Here is a 22,097-nt window from a genome sequence, read left to right as displayed (position 1 = left end):
GCTTTTAAGAAAAACTGGAGTTATCTGACTGGGCAGAAAGAGAAGAATTCCTGAACTAATTTACCTGGTTTTGCTGAAGTCCCTGTGGAAACTTAATCCCATCTTTCTTCGTTAGGTTTTAGCTAGAAAAAATGCAGTTCTGGGGCTGCTCTCTTCCAAGACCTCCTCTTCTTATTTCACAGAATAATGGCAGAGAGAAATGGCAGTACTTGCCCTACTGCAATGTGGTTTACCTTCTGCCTTGCAAAGGTTTAGTAACCTTGCTCTCTGCTGGACAGTTAAATGCCAGAGGACAGAGTCCAGCATTGCATTCTGTTGTGTTGCTGCTTCTTTCAGTTTCAGGCTGACTTCCTTCGCCTTCTCTGTCTTCATGGATGCAGACAGAGGGGTAGATGTTTTGCACATGTGCTCGAGTTGTGCTTGAAAAGCATTAAACTATGAAGATCAGGTATTCATAAAAAGTGCATCCATGACAGCACAGTGCACACATTTGGCTGCAAAACCCACTCAAGAAACTGGGTAAATTCTTAAAGCAGTCAAATACTGATTACCTGAACACATGTAGCTATGTTCTACCTGAGTTAAAGCCACAGAAGGTAAGAGGCAATGCCTGTGAATTTAGGGCCAGTTAATAGGAGCTGTAAGAAGCAAAATACCTAAATACTTTTTGGAAACCTTTGGTCATAACTGCAGGAAACCCTCAGCAGTAACAAAAATATTTCCTTTGCTCCTGTTGAAACTTGCTAATGTCCATTTCCAGCTCATGGTTGCAAGAATGAAAACCAGTTTTAGCAAATAAACAGAAGACCCTTGCTGCACTTTCTGCAAGGCACCAAATGAATCAGAGGGCAGAAAGGGTGACACTGTCCTTGGGTCCCAAAGCACAGACTACACCTGGGGGCTGCAGCTACTCAGACCTGGGTCACTGCATCTTCGTGAGCAAGGCTGGCGAGTACTGGCCACTGCTGAGCAGAACAGGCGAACAGAAGTAGCAGGAAGGAAACGTTATGTGTCATTTATGGGATTACACTCAAAATGTTTGAGTAGCTTCTAATCGACAAATCCTAAACAATGCAAATGCAAAACAAGTATCTCACAGTGTGCTTTTATTATTTTTTCACAATATAAACTAGACAGACATGGAAAGTTTAATGGCAGCATGTTCTTATAACATTTTAAAGACAAAGAACAACATAATCATATTAAATGATGATAAACTGACAAACTACATTACCATACATACATCATCCAAGGGTACTGGATAAACAATATCTGCTTATGTACATTTATGCTGGTGATAATTAAAATTCAAATATTCAGAAGAAAAGGAAAAAAAAACCTGCTATTTAAATTATAAAAATATATCGTTTTTGTGTGGAACTCTTAATGCTGTATTACTTTTTGAAGATAATTTTATTGTGTGATGAAGCTGCATGAACTTAGTATAGAAGTATGATTTAAACCAAGTATGGATAAAATTAGCTCTTTTGTCTTCCTTGCATTTAGCCTTATTGTACAGAGAGATAGGAATGAAAAATAAAGCTGGGCTTTTGTAATGAGAAAGAATTTTTATACCCATAAATTAAAATACGTATCATTTTTCATATAGTACTGAGCCATAAACTCATAATAGAAATAAACCATTTTGCTAGTTTGTTCATAGATAGAGAGAGGAAAAAGAAGAAAGGCTTTAAATATGCTACTTCACAATACTTTTAATCAATAGGTTGGTGAAGTGCAGGTGCACAGCTAAGCAGTGTCATGCTTCAGGGTCAAAGCATGCAGTCCAGACTCTCGCTGGGGAGACTGTGTGGACTGGGGGGACTGGGACCACCTTCTTTGAACTGCATCACCTTCGTGTTACCTTTGCACATCTGGTTTCAGACTTCTTTTTTCATAATTGCTCCTTCTTAGTGCAAAACTACTCAGGCTATATAATCCCCAATCATAACAGCAAACTGATGAACTTTTACAGACCAGATAATTTTATAATAATTTAGCTGTATTTTTGTAATTGCTATTTTTTTTTAGTAATCATAGCCATGCAGTGCACACATTTGTAGCTGCTTTTAGTTAACAGTTATTTTCAGACCATCTTGAGTGAACTCCTGCAACATGTGAAACTGAAGATTTTCTTACATACCAATGTCATTCTCCATATCTTCCAGCCCCCTTTCTCATCTCTCTCTATATATCCCTGTTACCTTGACAGCCCCATTAGTCCTTTGGTGGATCCAGTGCTTGTTCCATTAAGAAATGTCCTCTGGATCACCTCTACTTTCAGAATACTTTTGCACGATTTTTTCATCTGTTCCTAAGTTACTGATTTATGACAGATCTCAGGTGATCCTACAGATTTTTTTTTTTCAGAAGCAAAATACTTTTCTTCATTATTTTCTTAAAAAATAGAGTGAAAAAGAATTAAGGACACCTGAGCTGAATATAGCAAAACCCAGTACTTCTCTTTGATGCCTATGCATTTGCTGTTTTTAAAAAGACTGCCTTCAGTATTAACAAAGTTCTATAGTGAAAAATAATTGTGGGGTCTCTGCAAGCTTTTTCTCCGCCCTTATAACATTCCTTTTTGGAAAGGATGAAAGATAAACAAATTCCAGGTAGCACTCATCTTTAACCATGGAGGTGGTTCAGTGATCTCTCCATTTCCCTCTACTTCTGACCTCTTCCTTCCTTTTTGACCTCTGATTCTCTACACCCAAGCACTTCAGAAGTGTCCCTCTTTTTAATTTTTTTTTTCTTTTACATTTTGGATAAGGTGGGAGTGGTTAGATGTTTGTGCATGCACAGTGACAGAGGATGGCTTTTCACTGAAGCATAGTCTTTGAGCATGGAAGTCTGTAAGGCATTTTGTGGAGAAAAAAATCTTACATGGAAGTGTAATGGAGAGTAGGAAAGACAGGAATTATTGCAAAAGAAATACAGGAGTGAGAAGAGAGGATTTTATTTAAGAAGTTCAAGCTTTTATATACATTCAATGTTTCTAAATGTTTTCTTAATAAATGTATTATCAACTATCATTATACCTAATGTAGCCACAATACTGAACTATTCTGCAGTCAGGATGGGAAAACTCCATCAGCTCTTTAATAAAATAAAATTATCAACAGTCATCATGACTCTTCTCTTTGCCTGGTACTAACAAATACACTGGGAAGTCCAGTGAGTAGACACAACGGAACACAAAATCCTCAGTATTCATTTAATTGTGTATCATGTGTCCTCTTCATATTATTTCTAAAGCAGCTTTAAAAAACTTTAGCCATCGGAAGGTATTAAAAACCAAAACCCCATTCAAATTATCCTGGTATTATAGCAGCACTGGAATTGATATTTTTTACTACTTTTGACAATGTAAACCTTTAATAAAACAAACAATGTTGAAACAATTTGAGGTCTAATAGTTAATAAACTTTAATGGGCATATGGGCACAAATCGAAATGAAGACTAGATTGTGAAATGAAACATAAGCTCAATAGCAGCCAATTCCAGTTGTGCAATTGGCTGCAAACAAATTCAGTTTCTAAGCTGAGATAAAAAACAAAGCCCACACTCAATCCACAATACTCCTCAGTTCCTCCGATTTTAAATATTTTTCATAAAACCCCTACATGACCATGCCCACTGCTTTGAGAAGCACTCTGAAAGCACTGCAGGTACTATTTGTTTGATGGTGGGATTTTTCCTTTTCCTTTAATCAAGCACAGTTCACATTTTTTGTCTTCTTAGAAATATTTCCTTTCTACATTTCTATAAAATTAAGTAATTTCAAATCTGAAATGTAAGCTTGCCCCATCTTTGCTCATACAAAGTGTAGGTGCCACGACTAAATAGCAGTAAAAATGCTGAGATGTACAACTCTTAAAAAAACCAACCAAACATAAAAGCAGCTTTGAAGACACAATATCAACTACAGCCTTAACATTGAACATATTACATTCCCGAGTTACTGGAGATATTTTGCATATAATGCCACAAAGTTATTCAGCTGAAATCTTGAGGTTGGAGCTACAGTTTATTCACTGTGTGTTTTTCACCCTTTGAGCACTTATGTATTGTACGGTACATTTTATCCAGAGCTTTGCAAACTTTCCTTTTATATCTGGACATCCATTTACCCACAAATCCCAGATTTCAAAAGTTTCATATTAAAAATAGAAGCGCAGGATTTAAAACATTTGAAGCTGGACATTTCCTTGCCTCAGAGCAGCCCCTGGGACTCAACGCTTCAGAGTCTTCTGTTTCCAGGGGACTCCTGGCCCCCGTCGAGCTCATGGAAAGCCTCGCTTTGAACACAGGTCTGTTTATAAAACTGTGTTGTGTACTCTGCGTTAATTTTACAGGCGGTGCATTTTGTAACAGGAGCAGATGACTTCACGCCTCCCACTCCCCCTTTTCCTTCACCCTATTTTCACTTGAGATGACAGTAGGCACCTGCATGAGAGAGGTGTCAAAGAGTCTCTATCCAGAGAGAGGATTTTGAGTTTCTTCATCAACGTTTCTTCTGTAGAAAGTCTTAAGAGACTATTCGCATGAAAATATTTTGAGGGCGAAGGGCAGGATGATAAATCTCACTTTCCTTTCCTGTTATGAATATGAACTTGATTTTGGTGTCCAGTTTGATAAACAAGGATAGTCAGAGCTAATCTGTAACTTAGCTGAGGTCTGCTTTTTGCCAAATAAAATTAAGATCTTTTTCAACTTTCAGGGATTTAGAGACCACATCTAATTGGTTTCAAACCCCCAGAGGAACTCTGTAAGTAAGCAGGATTAGTTGCAGATATGAGCCCACTAAAGTGGGACACAGGTCAGGTCTTCAGACTCCAGCTCTGCTCTGTTGAAGCAGGCACTTAAGGTCTCCTGATGTTTCTGTGTCAGTAGCCACAAAAAACATTTGCTGCTGAGAAAATCATTGGAACAGCAATTTCCTGCGAGCCCCAAAGATTTAACTTCACACTTCCATTAAAAAAAAAAAAAAGTTGACATGTATTGTGTGGGTATTGTGATTTTATGATGTGATGGCACAGCTGGTAACTTGAAAACACGTGTTTAAAAGGCATAGGCAATCATATTTCCAACTGTTCTCCTGTAGGGATAGCAGAGTGTCCTTCAAGAAGTTTCTGTCTTGACTCCACATATGTACCATGTTGAATTGTTTACTACATCAGTTCTTGCCAGCAGGACAGGGTGAGAACTTTGCTCGTGCTGACCTTGTCTTTCAGATCCCTCCCGGAAAATGCTAGGAAATTCAACACAATTTGGCAGTTTTTAGCAGCTCAAGTAACTGCCCTTGTAAGTGTAAGCAGGTAGGTCTTTGTCAGTATATTCGCTCTTCAGAGATAAAATAATCTAGCCAGCGGCATTAATTAAAAAAAAAAAAGAACGTAAAATACTCTGGGGCTCATTAAAGTTAAGAATAACAACATGATGTGATGACAGATACAACTTGCTGAGGTTCTGAAAATAGCAGGTTAAAATGTAAATATCTTTTAATAAATAATTTTCCGGCAATGTAAAAATAAATGATATTTCCTTTGGCAGTAATAGCTGATTTAATCTTTCGCTGGGAAGTTGCTTTGCTCATAAAATATCATTGTGCTACAGAAAAAAAAATATTATTTTGTTGTTTTGAAAGACTTTTGTAATCCACAATAAACTGGGTGACTCTACTTATGTCCGAGATAAGCGCCAAGGGTGATGCAAGCTCCCACCAGAACCAGACTCAGGATAGTCTTCAGAGAGATCCAGGAGAAATCGAACAAAGGCCTCATACTGTTGCCATACAACTCCACAAAGGCATCCTAGAAAGGGAAATAGTGAGAAAATGAATATCAGAATTGCAGTTACTGGTTTTTTTGTGGGGACAGGGGGAATGGGGAAAGGGAGGCAACTTCTTCACCCTCAGGGATCACCCAACAATCTCGCTGGCACAAGAAGACCACACAAACCTATTAAAATAGTGATTTGGGAGGTCTGTTTTGTGTGCTTTAAAAAAAGTTCTTGTGCCTATTTCTTTATAAATATTGCTGAAATTACTTATGGTTGTGAGTCCTGCTTTAGGCATGTCTAGTCTAACAGAAAAGACACAAGCAGCATTGTAAAATAGAAGTTACCACTATTTTGGGTCCAAAATGTTGTCTATATGAACACATACAAAGAAAGTAGATGAACCTTCATTCTCCACATCTTTCATTTCCACTGGATAAGGAGCATCTATATTGCAGGTCAGCTTCATGGAAAATAAGGCAGTATTTGTTTGGTTCCCCTGGACGGGCTCGGAAGACTTTGTGTAGTAGCCACAGATGTTTCCTCCATCTGAACTGAGGGTGTTAGGGTTGTGTTACACCTATGATAATCTTTCACAACTGTCACCAAAAAGGGTGATGCTGTGGTCCAGTGCTCCAGGAAAATCTGGTCGTTCACGTAGGCACCAAATGGAAAGGCTGTTTAAGTAGCAAAGATAAAGTTTTTGTGACTCATAAATATAGTGGGATTTGACCGGACAAATGACTGGACTGGTGATACTCTGCACGTAATGCCTTTCTTTCAGGCTGCAATTCCTAACGAGCATGACGCTTCAGGGCATTCCTCAGAGACAGATAAATCATACTGTGTGGCACGAAAGCAGTAAATAGCCAAGCTGAATGACTTTAAAAATGTGACAAAACTGATAGCATCATTTATGGCAACTCTTTTACTGTGCTGCCAATTAAGGTCTGCTCCCAAGCTATTGCAATAAGCCCATGAAACAGCTACCTAACATGACAGTTTCTGTGTCTACTTTTATTATCCTAGACTTCCCATTTTTGGTAGAAGATCACATTCTCTATTAAAGTTATAGTGCCTTTAGCTGTTTTGCAATGTTATTATGCTAGGAGTTGACCTGTCTTCTAATAATGCATATCTGTCTTCTAATAATGCGTATATTGTTATGGTTTACAGCAGGAACTGAGGAGAGGAAGATGTCCATTATTGATGTAAACCTTCCAACCTAGTTAATGACAATCAAATTCTGTAGTTAAATTAGCTTCCCTCATCAGGCATCTCTAGTTATTGTCAGAAGAGGCGCGTTTGCGGTTTTACCACGAGAGGGCGTGTAAGGATTTTTAATATTTTGACTTCTATTCACTAGACGCTGAGTGAGATTCAAATAAATAATAGATATTTGCTTCCAAAATGTGTAATTACATTAAGTAACACTGCTGCATGTTGTAGGTCAGAGTGGATGTAAGTAGGTAAGGCTTGATAGCAGAACAGCCACAGGCTCTGGACAAGCCAGTGACGTGAAAACACGTCTGCCTCTTGCTATTTCTCAACGCTTGTTCCTCTAGGCAATCATTTTCCAACTTGGGTTTCCAAAGGTATATTCTTAAGTGAAAGCAGCTTAACCTTTTGTGGGGAGGATGGAATGTTTTAATGCAAACTCTTCATTTCAGAGAGAAATTGGCAACTTTTGCTTATCTGCCTGTTTTTTGACATAGACATTTGCAAACTCTGGCCTTAATATTCTGCTGTGCTGTTGCAGAGCTGAAAAAGCACACTCAGTTTGCTGTGCAGCTCTTTGGAAAGCTGCTTTTATTTCTCCTTAAGGCTATGAAGTAACACAATATCCTAAAATGTTACAGACTGGGCTAAATCCTGTTGTCGCCAGTACAGACTCCCTGACTTCCACAGGAGCCTTCTCTGTATAGGGAGTTCAAGATTGGGCCTTATAAAAATACAACAGGGGTAAAGTTCAACACTTGGTGATATTATTATGGGTGGAAAAGAGAGGAAATGAAAAAAAAAAACCCACATGGAAACACAAGTCGTGTGCAAACATTTAAATGTTAAGGTTTTCATGGTTTCTTTCTGTGGGGAAGGTCTCACTTCTGTATATTCATGACAGTTGATGCATACACAGTATCAATATCAAAATGAGCATATTTTGTGTTTCCCTTCTATCCCAGTTCAGGAACATTCCTCCAAGTTTTTCTGTGAGACCATTTCCAATGATTCCATAGAGCTTCTGGTACTGGGTATGGAGATGGACGGAGGAGAACAGTAAAACTTGGATACAAGACAAAAATATGGCACAACCTATGGCTCAAAAGAGGAATGTTAACAAAAAATGTGCAGCATGCAGTACTTTTTTGTCCGAGATTACTACAACAATAACATGAACCCAACCTAATGGTGTCTGCACTATATATTACAAGTAGCTCTTTATGATCGTTCCCCCTCCCCTTCTCAAACATTCTGATTAGGCCTATTTCCGAAGCTTGTTTGAACAGCCTGTCACTATTTGTTTAAGTTTCAAACCTGTTTTAAATAAACACATGTCCATTTTATGTACTAAAACAAGGGGGGTGGGAGGAGGGAAGTATGACCCATTGCTGAAAACTATTTTAGCACAAAGAGAGTCCTAAACAGAATTTTAACCTTTCATAAGGTTTTGTCTTCTGTAAACCCATGTATTTGTCACTGGATTTTTGTCACCTAAACTGCTCTGTTTAAAATAAGAGAATCTCAGCTAAAATAAATAAGATTAGGAAAATTGTTTGAAACACTTCATGTCCTTTGAAAAGCACTCTTTATAATGAAAGCAAGGGTCCCCTTGGCAAATAGACTGAGGCAAGTTCTGGCTTGGTCAACCTTTCTGGAAGTCTTACACAATTGGAAAGAAAATCATTGCAGACCTTGCTTTTAAAACCTTCAAAATTTAATGGGAAGTTGTATCCTGGATGTAAAATTATATCAGGGCTGTTAAAAATTATATGGAAAAGAACTCTTCATTCAGTTCTGTAAGTTTTTAAAAAGCCATTTCTTAAGAAGCTTTTATTAAGTCAAATCAGTCTGTTGCTGGTTTACTGTGCAAATTTGTGTTGACCGTTTCCGTGAAGCAAGAAAGGTGGCGGTGGAGAAGGGAAAGATGCTCTGCCTGAGCTCCTCTTAGGCACCAAAGCTCCTGAGATGCCTGCTTCACCTTGCCTGCTTTGACTGGGAGCCATGAGGATTACCCCAGGGACATGCACCCCTTACTGCCTTCTTGCCCACTGCACTATATACAGGGAGGACAGAGCATGTTCCTGGACAGAGTTCCAGGGATTTGCAGGGAGCCCAGGACAGAAGAGTTCGTCACTCTGGGAAGATTAGGAGGTGTAATAGTGCACTTAGTCAGTACAGTCTCAAAACAAAAGATCACACTATCCCGCTCTTCCACTGGCAAACTCGGCAGCTCTGATCCAAGAAACAAAGTCATCTTTAATTACACGGGCATTCTTTGCTTGTGGAATGAGCCAATTTTTTTCAGCCTCGGACCTTTCACAGTGCAGCTTGCACCCCAGCCCGAGAGGCAAGGCACAGCTCCTCGGCCATAGAGGAAGACGTGCTGCCCACAGGCTGAGTCCAGAGAGGCATTATGGATCTGACAGCTCCTTACCAAAAAATGTGGAGGGAGAAGACAATTTCTGCCTGGCATTTCTGACCGAGGGGGAGGCGGGGAGAGCAAACATGAGGAAGTAAACGCTTCCTTTTTCTACCTGAATCAAACAGCTGGTGAGGAAGTGACTTTATTTCCCTCGTTATCATTGGTTTGGCAGGATATCCTCTTGAGCCACATTGTATTGAATGAAGAGCCAGAGAGACTTCCATTTTACTGTACGGGAATTGCCTCGCAGCTATTTTACGCTGCCCCCTCTGTGACTCCAAAACAAACAAACAAACAAACACTCATTAGTCCCCGGCTTTTGAAGAAACTTGCACAGGTCTGAACAAGGCCACTCTGCCACACACTATGGGGCAGGAGAGGGAATGGCACACATTCTGATGCCAAGGTTTGGCAGCTGAATTACTTTTACCTCACCCCTGCCTCCACACGAATGACATAAATTCTCATAAAAGCTTTTGTTCCCGCATGGTAACTCATTTCAGAAGGAGTTTGGGGAGTGAGGGAGGGAGGGGGTGGACAGACCGTCCCATGTTTTCTATGCCGTGAAACCTCATTAAAATGTCATCTTGCAGCTAACAAGAAAAGTTCTTGGAAACAAGAAGTAGACAAATGTGTAGCTGTTCTTTTCCCAAAGAGTTTATGAGTCTTTTACGCAAGCCTAAGTCATGAGTACAAATAAGGGCGGCTCAGCCCCTGGCTGTGCTGTGCTGTGCTGAGGTGTGGTGTTTCACAAGGTCCGTATCTTTAGAGAGGCCGATATCCTTTTACACCTGGGAGTGCCGACATGCTGGTAGTCCTGCCAGGTGCACACTAACAAATTATAATGGGAAGGAAAAGGTGTCACCATGCAAGCCCTGCTGATCATGGAAAAAGAACCTGCCTGGGGAGTGGCTTTGGCACATGAACCCCTGAACCGATTTCCATCTGGGTTTTTTTTCCTTTCCCCCTTCACCTTTGCTCATGGTAGAAAGTGGGTCTATTTTGGAGACATGGTTCAGTGGTGAACACAGCAGTGCTAGATTAATGGTTGGACTTGATGATGTTAGAGGTCTTGTCCAACCTGCTATGATTCTATGATTCTGTATTGAATTCTCTGTTTCTGCAAAGCCTGACACAGTCTTAGGTCTGCAGCTGATGTATTGATGCTGGCTGCATACACTTTTTTATTTTGTTTCTCCAGTGTTGTCTGAGGTTTCTGACTTTGACCAAAACTGGTTTCCATCACAGTAGTCTTGCCTAACTACTTTGTTCCATGTCCTTACTATGTATTTGTATAAATTCCTGCATCGGTGAGCCCGTGATTTTGGGGCTCTCACTGTAAGGCTCTGTGAACTGGCATTAGTGGAGATAGTATTTGCATGACTGACTAAACATGTCAGTCATGTAAGGAGCAAGGACTGATTGTGGTTAGGTTTGCTAATGAAAAGTGATGCATAGGCTTAGAAATACATAACTGTGAGTAGTTAGAGTAATGGTGATGACTAGTCCTCCTGTCTGTGCTCCTAAAGAGTGACCCTGCTGGCAGGTAAGTTTTCTCCAGACCCCTGTGGGATGAAGGGTAAATCCAGGTTTTGAGGAATAGTCAAACCACATCTTTAAACACAGGATTTGTAAGGTGTTGATCACTCAGCCTGAATGGAAATCCATCCGGTGTTCAGACTAGGCCACATTCTTGTCAAACCAAGTCAGCATGAGAACTGTTTCAGTAATTTAGTCTTGGCATTTCTATTTAATTCATTTAGACATGGTTCTGCAATATGCAAAAGCCCAGACTTAATGGAGGCTGCCTCATTCTCTTATTCCTGGAAAGGCCCACACTATAAAATGAGGTATTTCTGGCATTAGGATAACAGCTGTAATGTCACTGCAGCAGCTAGCTGGTGGTATTTGATGGGTGCCACTTCTGAGGGAGCACTATTAGCAATTATGATAAAAAGAAAGCAACAAGGACAACATGTTGTGTCCAAACAACACAGTCAAAGCTGCTCTATTTGATCCTTCACAATTTTGAGATCTTTTGTAAGTTATAGTCCTACTCAAATAATTTGTTGCTTTATTTAATTTTCTGAAGGTATCTTACTTAAACAGAGTGCTAGAAACTGTTCTACCTAGAAAACAACTCTGTCCCTACACATGAATCTCGGTTGCATTAAAACCAAGTCATTAGTGGGCCATATTCTTCCCCAAATTATCAAACCCATTCTAAAGAGTTTAAATTCCCATGCAACAGTAAATTTAGTGACATCCATTTGTGGATTTGTGAATCCCTTTGAAGGAGAGAGCAAGTGTCACAGAGCTGCTGGGGAGACTCATCTCATGCTGTAACATTGCTCTTATACCTGCATCCTCCGAAAAGAGGCTGGATGCATTAAGACCCTTGTCAAATCTTCAGAATGGCTTAGAAAAAAATAATGACAAAGAGGGCTTGAATGTCAATGCAGGCCTGTTTTTCTCTAAATCTCACTTAAATTCACTGTCTTGTTTGTAACTGGCTTTCAGTATGAGTGCCCTTATCCTGCAAATAGCCCAGCTAATTTAAAAGTGCAACCCTGAAGATTTGTCTACACTGGGTGCTGCACTGACAGTAGAGGGAAATGTGAACACATCCCCCATTATATTCCCTGTCTGCTCCAGCTGCCCGGGCTGCTCTTGAGCTGCCGCAGAAGAGTTAAATCACGTAACCGCCAGGGAAATGGGAAACGAAAGTAGCTGCTTGTAGAAGTGCTCAGGGTGCTGTGGCACAGTGCTTGTCCTGCAGGCCACAGAGGCTTTCATTTAACAAGAGCATCAGTGGTGCTGGGCTCAAGGCACAGGTATGAATGGAGGCAGAGAGAGGACAGCAAGGTGACAAAGCTGTCAGCCTGGGGAGGGACCTGGCTCAGGGTGGCCTTGGCCAGAAAAGGATAAGTGCGCGTGTGAAGCAGATGGGTGAAATCCGACTGGTCTGAGCAGGTTGTCCCATCGACTGCACCACGAGGGACCAGTCATGCGTTTTTGTGCTGCTTGTTTTAACATCCCTCAGGGATATGCTCCATCTCATGTTTGTTGTTTCAACACTCAGTTCTGATCCAAACTCCATCGGCTTGACAAACTCGTGCTCAGCATTGAGCAAGAGTAGCACAGAGCTGGAGCGGTGGCCCGGCTGTTCCGTGGTGCTCCATGGTGTTCCAGCAGCAAGAGGCCATGCAGAAGTGCTACCCAATCCTCATGTGACTTGATGCAGGCACTTAATTTTTTTCATACATCTTGTGACAAGCAACTGATTTACCGGGCCAGTGAGACAACACAGCTAACATCATGCTAAAGTAACCTCACGATAAACCTGCAATTTAATGAGTAAGTGCAAAAAAAGGCCATGCTGTAGACTTCAATGGACAGTTACATTTCTACCACCAGCCACCTGGAAAATACGAATTTGCCCATGTGTTTTCTTTGGCAGCCTACACCTCATTAGTGGCTCAGACCATTTCTGCTCACCTGAAAAAGCCTTATTTGAGGCAGAGAAGAGGCAACATTTTTTGGTCATTTCTGTCTTTTGCCATTTCCTAAGTCAGCCCTCCCACCAGGAGCTGTGGGAGGCAGACAGGTCCTGGCAGTCTGAAGGAATGCTGCAAATTCTCCCCTTCCAATGTGATGCATGTGAGAATGGGGCCTCTTGGTGTCTCGCTCCATGTTCTCATCAATTCACAGCTAAGTGATAATGGGAAATTAAAATAAGGGGAAGTTCTCTGCTCAGAAGATATTGATTTTAATTGAGTGCCTTCCCCCACTCCACTTTTAGTCCTTTCTGTCCTGTTCACCACTTGCACAAAAACATTTCTCTGGTAGAGAAACTGAGGGTGAAGGAGCAGGGAAAGGAATGAGCAGAGTCTGCATAGACTGAGGCAAGTAGAAATTTGAACAAAATGAACTAAGTGGGACAGGTGAAAACTATTGTCAAAAAAGCTGAAATTTTAAGCCAAGACAGCTTTATATGTTGCTTGCCTTACAGATGATGGGGCTCGTAGGTTAAAGTGGGCTGGTAAATCTTCAATTTTTGGGTTCATCCAGAAAGTCCTTTGGTAAATCTTATCAGGTAAGAGCTAACAGGGACCATTTGAAAAAAAAAAAAGACCAGTAAGAGTGTAAGAATACAAGCCAAGTCACAGAGTAAAAGGACTCTGTTTTGTTATTCAAAAGAGCTCAAATTCATTTGCATACACAGTTGTAATTCATTAACTATGACCAACAGATTTATTTAAATGCCACCCAACAAAACCAAAATATGAAGACCTAATAAAAGGCAAACCATCTCTGCCTCTTGACCTCCAAAACAAGCACCAAAACATATAGTAGGCATCCTGCAGGAGAACTGGGATCTTCTCCCATTCAAAGGAAGTACCACCAGGATGTTGGAAGGCAACACATCTCCTATCCATATGTATACTTTCATTCTTCTGTAACAAGAAATAATGTCTTGATGATATAAGAAAGGGCACAAATTCTGCATATTTCCTTTTAGCAGAAAGCTCTCTCTAAAGCTGAAAAATATTGGACACTGGTAGCAGGAGAAAAAAAATGCTATTCTTTAAGTACTTCAGGGGCTTTGCTGGTGTCACTATTCTGGCCATATTTCTTGATGGAAACATGGCTTATACCAGCTGCGGCAGTCTGCCAGCATGGTTGAAGTACCTCCCAAACAATGTGAGTTACACTGGCAAAAGGACTCCTCTCTGGTCTAAGTCTACGTAAGTCTACATAGTGGGGAAGGGAATCATGCCAAAATAGCTATCTTTGTAAGCTAGGGATGTGATTTTTTCCCCATGAGATAGTTATGCTGGCCAGACTTTGTCATGTAGACCCTAGGAATTTTTATTTGCAAAATAAGACTGTAATTTATTTTAACCAGATGTTCAGCACTGATCTGTGTCTGTGCATTCACAGCACACTCCAAGTAATTTTTACTGTGAAAGACATATACCTTGGACACTGGTAAGATTTTAAAAACATAATGCTGAAGCTTTAAGACTGTGGTGGGCTTTCCTTTCTTTTTGTTGGTAATGGGTAGCTCCCAATGAAGTAAGCTGGTGTTCTGGGTGTTGAGTTTTGCTCCTATCAATCAGATTCCCCACAGGCCCTGTATGGCAAAAGTCTCAGCTCTCCCAGGTATCAGAAATTCCCATCAATTGCTGGAGCAAGTCACGCAGTTTCTTACAACCTAATGGTTGCTGGGAGAAGAGAGTGAGAGCTGAAATGACCTAGGATCTCTCTTTTCTCAGTAAAAAGCAGGAGGTACGAGTGCCAGTCCTCTGAATAAACAGATCCCTCTTTGTTTTCTTTCATGCCTGGTGTTCTTGAGGGGAGGCAGGGGCTGGTTCTGCTACAGGACAGTGATCATCGGAGTGGTCACGTAGCTGTCACTGGAGCCTGATGTACCAACCGCTATCAACAAGTTACACATACACATCCTTGGGAACAGCTGAAATACAGCTTAGCCTGCATTCCTATGGCCAGTCATTCAAAACAGAAACAAAAGGATTTAGCTAACTGCTGCTTTTTTTTTTCATAAGCCTGCATGTCCTTGCAGATCATTCACAAGGCCTGCACATTTATATTTCCTGTTGACATCCTTTGAAAGGGAGAATGCCAATGGAAATTGGATCTTTTAATCAACAATTTTTGTGGATGGCAAGTCAGACGAAAATTCATGAAGGATTAAATTCTATCATTGTGACCTTGAACTATGAGCACAAGGAAGGGGAATGCTGTTAACTTAGGCAGGAAAGATTGGTAATTACTCCATGTGTTGGTGTTTCCAAGTCAGTAGAAATTTCATGCAAAATTTCAGATACTCAAAGGAAATAATATAAAACAAAATCAGGACTGTCAGCCAAGGAAACAAAAAAGCATCACCTACGAAATCAGCCTTGAAAGCTTCCCCAATTTCTAAAATAAATAAGACCCCACAGATCAGCAACCACAGATCAGAACTGATATAAAGTCTTTCATAAATGTCATAATTTATTTTTTTACTACTTCTAAGAGCAGGTGGGAGCACACAGCAGAGCGCAGTTCTACAGAGGGGAAAAGAGAGCTCACCTTGCACTCATCAAGCTACCTCAGGGTCAGGGATAGGGGTGCAAACACTGTGGGTATATTAGAATAGCACTCCAGGCAGACTGAATATTTCTTCTGTGAAACTAGCACAACACTGCTCACAGGCAGCTTCAGAATCCCTGTGCAGTGCTGTGCTCTGCCGTGTAGATGTGCCCTGAGGCACTACTGGACTAAAAATGATGGATCCTCCTCCTGCTTACGGCATTGCCTTCCCAGTAGAGCAGTGCGAGCTGTGACTCCTGTGCCAGCAGCTGCTGCTGAAATCCTAGTCTCTCCTGCCCAGCCACTTCAACGTAGCCTCAAGAATTTCATTAACACATTAATCTGCAATTAAAGAGCTGCCCTTGCTTAAGAGCCAGAGGAAGTGATTACAAGGGCTGAGGAATTCATGTGTAGTGGAAGGAGAGGCGCCAGATCTGGAAGTAGGTACAGCAATCATCTATAGGATGACCATGAGTAACTCCTGTGTGCAACTACCTCCCGCTTCTGTCCCTCTTCAGGCGATGTCCCTTGCACATCTCAATGCTCTCTTCCTTGGAGTTCTGCCATTGATGCCAGAAGACTTCGTCTCCCCCTGTATCTTCCATCACTGATATTTGCTGCTCCTAGCCCTAAGTGGGAAGGCCCAAAGATGGTTTCCATCAGCTTTGCATCAATAGGGGCTTCCTGCCACAGTGGTAACTCTCAGCTGGCTCTTTATGGCTAGAATCCAATGTATAAGTGTCATAAACCCACCCAGAAGCTGCCTTCATAACCTCCTATAATTAACTGTTGCTGCTATAAGTTTAGACAAACCCAGGAAATCACATGCAAAATTTTGTGTGATTTGCTATCTAATCATCTTCTATCTAGGTTCTTATACCACACACATTGCTGTGGTATCTGAGCATCTTGATGCCTGGATGTCAGATAAACCCTTTTCAAGCTAGCTAAGCTGCAGTCCTGACACTTCTACACTCTTTTGCAGCCAACACTTTTGCTAGGAGCAAACTGCAAAGAAGCTTCTTCAAAGATTTGCTGAATGTACCAGCTTCTCCTGTCTTCCTTTCCCAGATAATGTAAGGTTGGGAAATTTGCCAAGCATCATGCTAAACTGAAAGAGGCAATTAAATTGCAGTGAGTGCATGAGCCAAGGGAGCCCAGCCTGCCAGAATGTTATTGTAGTGTTCTCAAGAAGTTCTCAGCATTAAGACTTCATTTCGTTGTCTGTCTGGTTAGGAGATGCTCCACTGGAGACCAGAAAGTCATTGCTTCTTCAATATTAAATACAAGTGTCTCAGCCAGCTACAAACCGTTTGTTAGCTTCAAACTTTTGAGTCAGTTTTGTTTCTTTTTCTTTTAAGATTGGAGGTGTTTGATCCTGGGGTTACCATCACTTGAAACAAAACTTCTGCTTTCAAGAAGATTTCAGATATACCCTTTTCTGATGACCACAGGATCGAAGCAAGAACACGGACAGGGACAAGCAGTCAAAAAGGTGATGAAAAAAATGCATTTTTTCTGGATGAGAAATAATAGATATGGGTTTGATTGATTTAAGAACAAGTAAGGGAAAAGTTCAGAACTTATCTATACTTTTAAAAGTAAAGAAGCAATCTTCCCCCCAGGAGGAACCATTTATACTGATATCAAAGTGTATTCTGACTCATTAACTGAAATATGTTGTGTTGGTGGGAGACAGTTGTATCAGCAAGATTTTGTCTACAGAAGGGTTCACACCAGTATAACTTAAATCCATAAAAAAGTCAGACACATCAGCAACAGGGGCACACAGTACAATGCAAACCAGGCATGAAACATAAGGAAGATCAATGTTTTGGACTATTTTTCATATCTGTGTAATAAAAGTTCTTGTATGTCTATAGTGAGAGCAGTTAAAATACAAAGACCCTCAACCCCGATCTAGAGCAACACAAGCATCAAGAAACTAAAAGAAACCCAAAGCACCTTCCTTTTTTAGGCTATTTACTCCTGCAGCTTTAGCCATAGAGTAGGGGGGAGGGAGGTGAGGGAAAGAAGCTGAACTGAGCTGGTAATCACAGCATTAAGTTGATTTGACTATTAGAAACTTTAATTTCAATGTTCCCTATGGGGTTCGTGGTATTTATTTCCTTATTTACTTCTTGAGCCTATTTAATACTTTGACCTGAAGGAAAAAGAATTCATACAAGCAAGAAGATTAAAGGTTCAAATTAGTTAAAGATGAAACAAATCTACTGATTCACTACAGGCCAGTGTTCTCAGTGTCACCAGTGATACTGTCATGTACTAATGCCATAATGTACCGTCAGGTACTATGCTTGAAGAAAAAAGACATTTTCAAAAACAGGTTATAGATGGCTTTTGATTGGAAAAAAATATGCTGCTGCTTTGCATTCTTTTTGCCCAATGTTTTCTGTCCCATCCAAATGGCCCTTCTATACATGTAAGAACCACGAAAGGGTCAGTGAGTCTCTTCTCACACTGACCTGACCTTGTATGTTGGTTTCAGTCTAATTTTGCCATCTGTATTCACTCCAAAATTGTACCTCTGAATTTGCATTCCTTTCACACATTGGGGGACTTTTACACGCTTTGTTCATGTAGTTGCTTTCCTTCTGGTGCGTGTTTCTTCTGCCATTTCTTGTGTGATTCCTTCTTCCTCTGGCTGTTTAACCTTACTTCCTTCATTACTGCTCTTTTCACTGTTCACTTTCAGGCATTTGGTGCTGCCTCACAGAGTTTCCACAAAGCATTAGTCCATACACAAGTTATGTCTTTCCTTGATGGTGTATTGCTTATTCCTGTCTATGGAGCACAAGTTAGTGGAGACAAATACATGATTGTCGTTGTGCCAGCTAATCGTGCTTGAGCTGTGGTCCCAGCAGGTTTTAACTGCAGTTGGCTGCTACAATGCTGAGCGTAGCCTAGGTGGATGTCATAGCCAAGTCACCGCAGGCACGGTGCCAAAGGGACTCTTCAAGGTTGTGCTGTGACACAGCGGTAGCCTGCAGCGAGACTAGCCCTGACTAGAACTCAACAATAGCTCAAGACTCAGTTTGAGTCTCAAAGAAACCCAAGTCGAGGTGGTGTTCCTCTAGAAGCAAGCAGGGGACAGATAGGAATGCTTAAAATAAGGCTTAGTCCCACACCAGTTGTGCCAGGTTTAGTGTGAAGCCGACACAAAATCATGCTCAGAAAGCAGGGATACCTGGGCACTGTACAGCTGGACACCTGCATGCAAAAACCTCCTGTGTGGAAGGCACGGCACACCTGTATGATTTATCAAGGAGCTGGTAGCAGCTGAACCATGTGGGAAGTTCTCTGAAGGCTTTCACACTCCCAGGAGGAGGAGCAGCTCATAAAGCTGTGTTCACTACTTCCCCTCTGGTCAATTTTTAAGGGTAGATTTAGGAGGAGGAAGATGAAGTTGCTCTTTGTTGAATTTTTACATGCTAAAATACATATTTATGTCACAGAGGTTAAAGAAAACAAAAAGACCATCACCTCCAAGAGGTGAAAGTTCCATCCCTGAACTGCCGTCCCGAATTAGGTTTCTGGTACACCTAAGCGTTAGTGAGTTAGCTACAATCAGTTTGTGATTAATACCTGCGTTAAGAGTAGTTTCTTTCTTCTGTCTCTCACTTTTCCAAGATAGTGTTGTGTCAAGTGTTAAGAAAATTGCTCTTCTAATTTGTGTGCCTCCTGATTTATTTGGCCAGGCTTAGGGGAGTAGCCCAAGTCCCCATTACCACAAATCTGTTAACAATTCTTTTGAGTTCAACAATGCTCATTCTGTTTCCTTTTCTTAAGCTGGATATTAGCAACAAAGACCTGCTAATGTCTTTACTTTGCAAAAGTTGTAAAAATGCTTTGGAATTTCTACTTTAGCATTTATTTATTTGTCTTCAGAGATTCAGTTGCACAGCCCTTCCCACTTACAGTTCAGCTAAATAATGTTCATGTTATCCTTCTATACAAGAATATTTCTTCTGCCTCTGTGGCCCAGTCTTTCTTTCCTGAACAGTTTGTAGGTAGATAATTATGTTTTTCCACTAAATTTCCCTACCACCCATTGCTATTAAAATAATCTTCCATGGCAAAATACTCTGATTGTTCTTTTGCTTTCAAGCTTGTTACATTTGTCTAAATAGTTACGCTATTCAACTGCTTTTTCTGATACCTTCCCAGTTTTCCTGAATTCCCTTTTATACGTTTACCAAAATTACGACTCTCAATGGTCGTAATTGGCATCATGTTCTCTGAATTCACAAGACGCTGCCATATATACAGATGTCTTTAATAGACATATCTGACTAATATGTTCCCCAGACGTTCATAACTTCTGGCTTATTTGCAGGATCTACTTCTGTTCTGGTCCTCTCCATTTTCTAGACTCTCCTTCACTCAGTTACTGTATTCTCTATCTAACAAACTAAAACACCTTCTTGCACAGTCTGTTCTGGCCACACTGAGAACTGGCACAGATCTCACTGCTTCATCAGACTTGCATATGAAACTGGGAACAGCTGAGTCAAAGCCATTTGCCCTGTCTTGGACCAGAGCTTTCTGTTTAGCCAAATGATGTTACTTCCCAGACAATTTCTCTTACTTACTGGTAAGAAAAGTTCATCCAGTGCCTCATGATATCCATTGTTTTGGCAGAAATTAAGAAGCTTGCTGAGCTCATGTTCGTCACGACCGTGTTCCTGGGGACACCTGGGGGTGTTTGCCTCACCAGTCTCATTCTCAGCTGGCAAAAGCCAGCTTTAGTTGCAAAGAGTCTCATTGTCTGCCAGAGAAGGATGATCTGACCCTCCACTCTGCAGCCATAGGGAGACTGGCTTCTTGAAGCAAAGCCTTGGCCAGCTCATGCCTCAGAGCCACCCTTCCCCTCCCAGATGACCTTTCAGCTTCTGAGCTTCCTCAATTTGTCACAGACATTTGTGGGACTTCAGAACATTTGAAAGTAAAGAAGCAGAAGCTGTGTCAGATCAAGGGTCCTTAAGGTAAGATATTTTAACCAGTTCCACAGTCAAAATAAGAGTTACTGTCTTTTTATCTACTTGCTTGTGGTAATAAAATGTTTGCCTTTTGTATGGGCAAACAACTGTCAGTACTCTATAGCCCATATGAGTTCCTTCTCATTGTCACTGTAATGTATCCCACTTACCTAAATCTTGAAAAAAGATGCTTTCAAGTTAGATTCCTAAACACATGAGTAGACAACTGAGTAGACTGAACTTCACAGTGGGGACCTCCTGCCTTGGTGGCCTGAAGTTAGGCACATGACAAGTACTGGAAGTCCTGGGCCAAGAAATACACTACAAAGCTACAGTCTGGATGGGGACAGAGGAAATCAGTTAAATTCCTGATCCTACTTCTAAAATTTTAATATTATGCATTAATAATCATTGCACTGATAATAATTTATTAAAGCTGTTGGGATTTAAGAAATCTTTTCTGAAAACAGTGATTGAATTTTCTGCACTCTTTATTTGACAGGGATCAGAGTAGAGCAATAAGACTATAAGAACACAGGAAACTTTTCAATAGAGAGAGCACTGGAACAAGCCATTTGGGAATGTAGCCATCTAACTGAACAAGGAGTCAATGAGTGACAGGGAGAGAGAATGTGCAGATGGAGATTCAGCACTCCCAGTCCTCTTCAGGCAAGCAAGAAATAGAGGGATTTCCATAACATAAGGAAGGACAGGAAATTCAAAGCTGGTAAGACAGCATACTTTTGCATGCCATCCTCAATTAGACCGTCTTATTATACAAAGTACTTAAATTAGATAATTGCTACAGAATGCTGAGACGTGAGTTCAGTGAGCTTCAAAGAATAAGTAAATATTTCTACAGTAAACAAAAGCCATTAACAGTCCAAAATAATAGGGATAGTAGTAGTAATAATAATGGTGGCAATAACAATAATAGTAATAATAGTTGTTACTATTATAATAATTATAATGAAAGGCTTTTGTTTGAAGGATTAAATAAATCTCTGATTTTTGGGATTAGTGTGAGATCTTCAAAAGGACTACACAAGATGGGAGAAGGGTGGAAGATGACATTATCCTAAATCCACCTCTTGGGGCATTTCTTTGCCTTCATTTGAAGCAGGTGGTGCCCAGCACAGGCACAGACACAGACACAGTCTGTGCTAGATTGATCATGATTCCAATAAAGATGGACAATTTTAAATAATTATGTATTAGTTGAGCAGGGGATTTTTGTGCCCTTTTGTGCTTATAAAGACATCCTTCTAATTTTTTTCATGTTCATCAAACAAAAAGACTTTGATTGAGACAGAATCCATGGATTCTTAACGTAAGAATTTTATAGAAATTTGAAAAAATTCTACACAAGCAACATAGTACCTTTAACTCAAGAAAAAAATTCCAGTATGTCTTTTTATCTGCAAAACTAATGGGATTATTTAATATTTTAAAAATGCTGTAAGTTAAATGCAAGGCATAATGAAAGACTGAGAAAAGAAGTTCAAACCCAATTTTTAGAATGGGCAAATTCTTTAATCTTAGAAGGAACATTTTCATAAACTATTTAATGAAA

The 22,097-nt window shown here is 40.5% G+C and overlaps 1 protein-coding gene across 1 annotated transcript in view; it reads right to left on the bottom strand.

Annotated features, from left to right (window-relative positions):
• Positions 1 to 1,087: 1,087 nt before the first annotated feature.
• The window catches only part of BCL2 (BCL2 apoptosis regulator), a 96,311-nt gene continuing 75,301 nt past the window's right edge, over positions 1,088 to 22,097 (bottom strand). The window contains exon 2 of the mRNA XM_041427770.1: positions 1,088 to 5,817. Coding sequence (XP_041283704.1) covers positions 5,683 to 5,817 — 135 coding nt within the window. The 3' untranslated portion in view covers positions 1,088 to 5,682. The remainder of the gene's footprint in view (positions 5,818 to 22,097) is intronic.

This window comes from Onychostruthus taczanowskii, unplaced genomic scaffold, assembly GCF_017590055.1.
Source record: "Onychostruthus taczanowskii isolate IOZ18803 unplaced genomic scaffold, ASM1759005v1 scaffold119, whole genome shotgun sequence".
In the NCBI taxonomy this organism is placed as follows: domain Eukaryota; kingdom Metazoa; phylum Chordata; class Aves; order Passeriformes; family Passeridae; genus Onychostruthus; species Onychostruthus taczanowskii.
The sequence above is the reverse complement of the archived record's forward strand: the minus strand, read 5'-3'. Positions and strand labels throughout refer to the sequence as shown.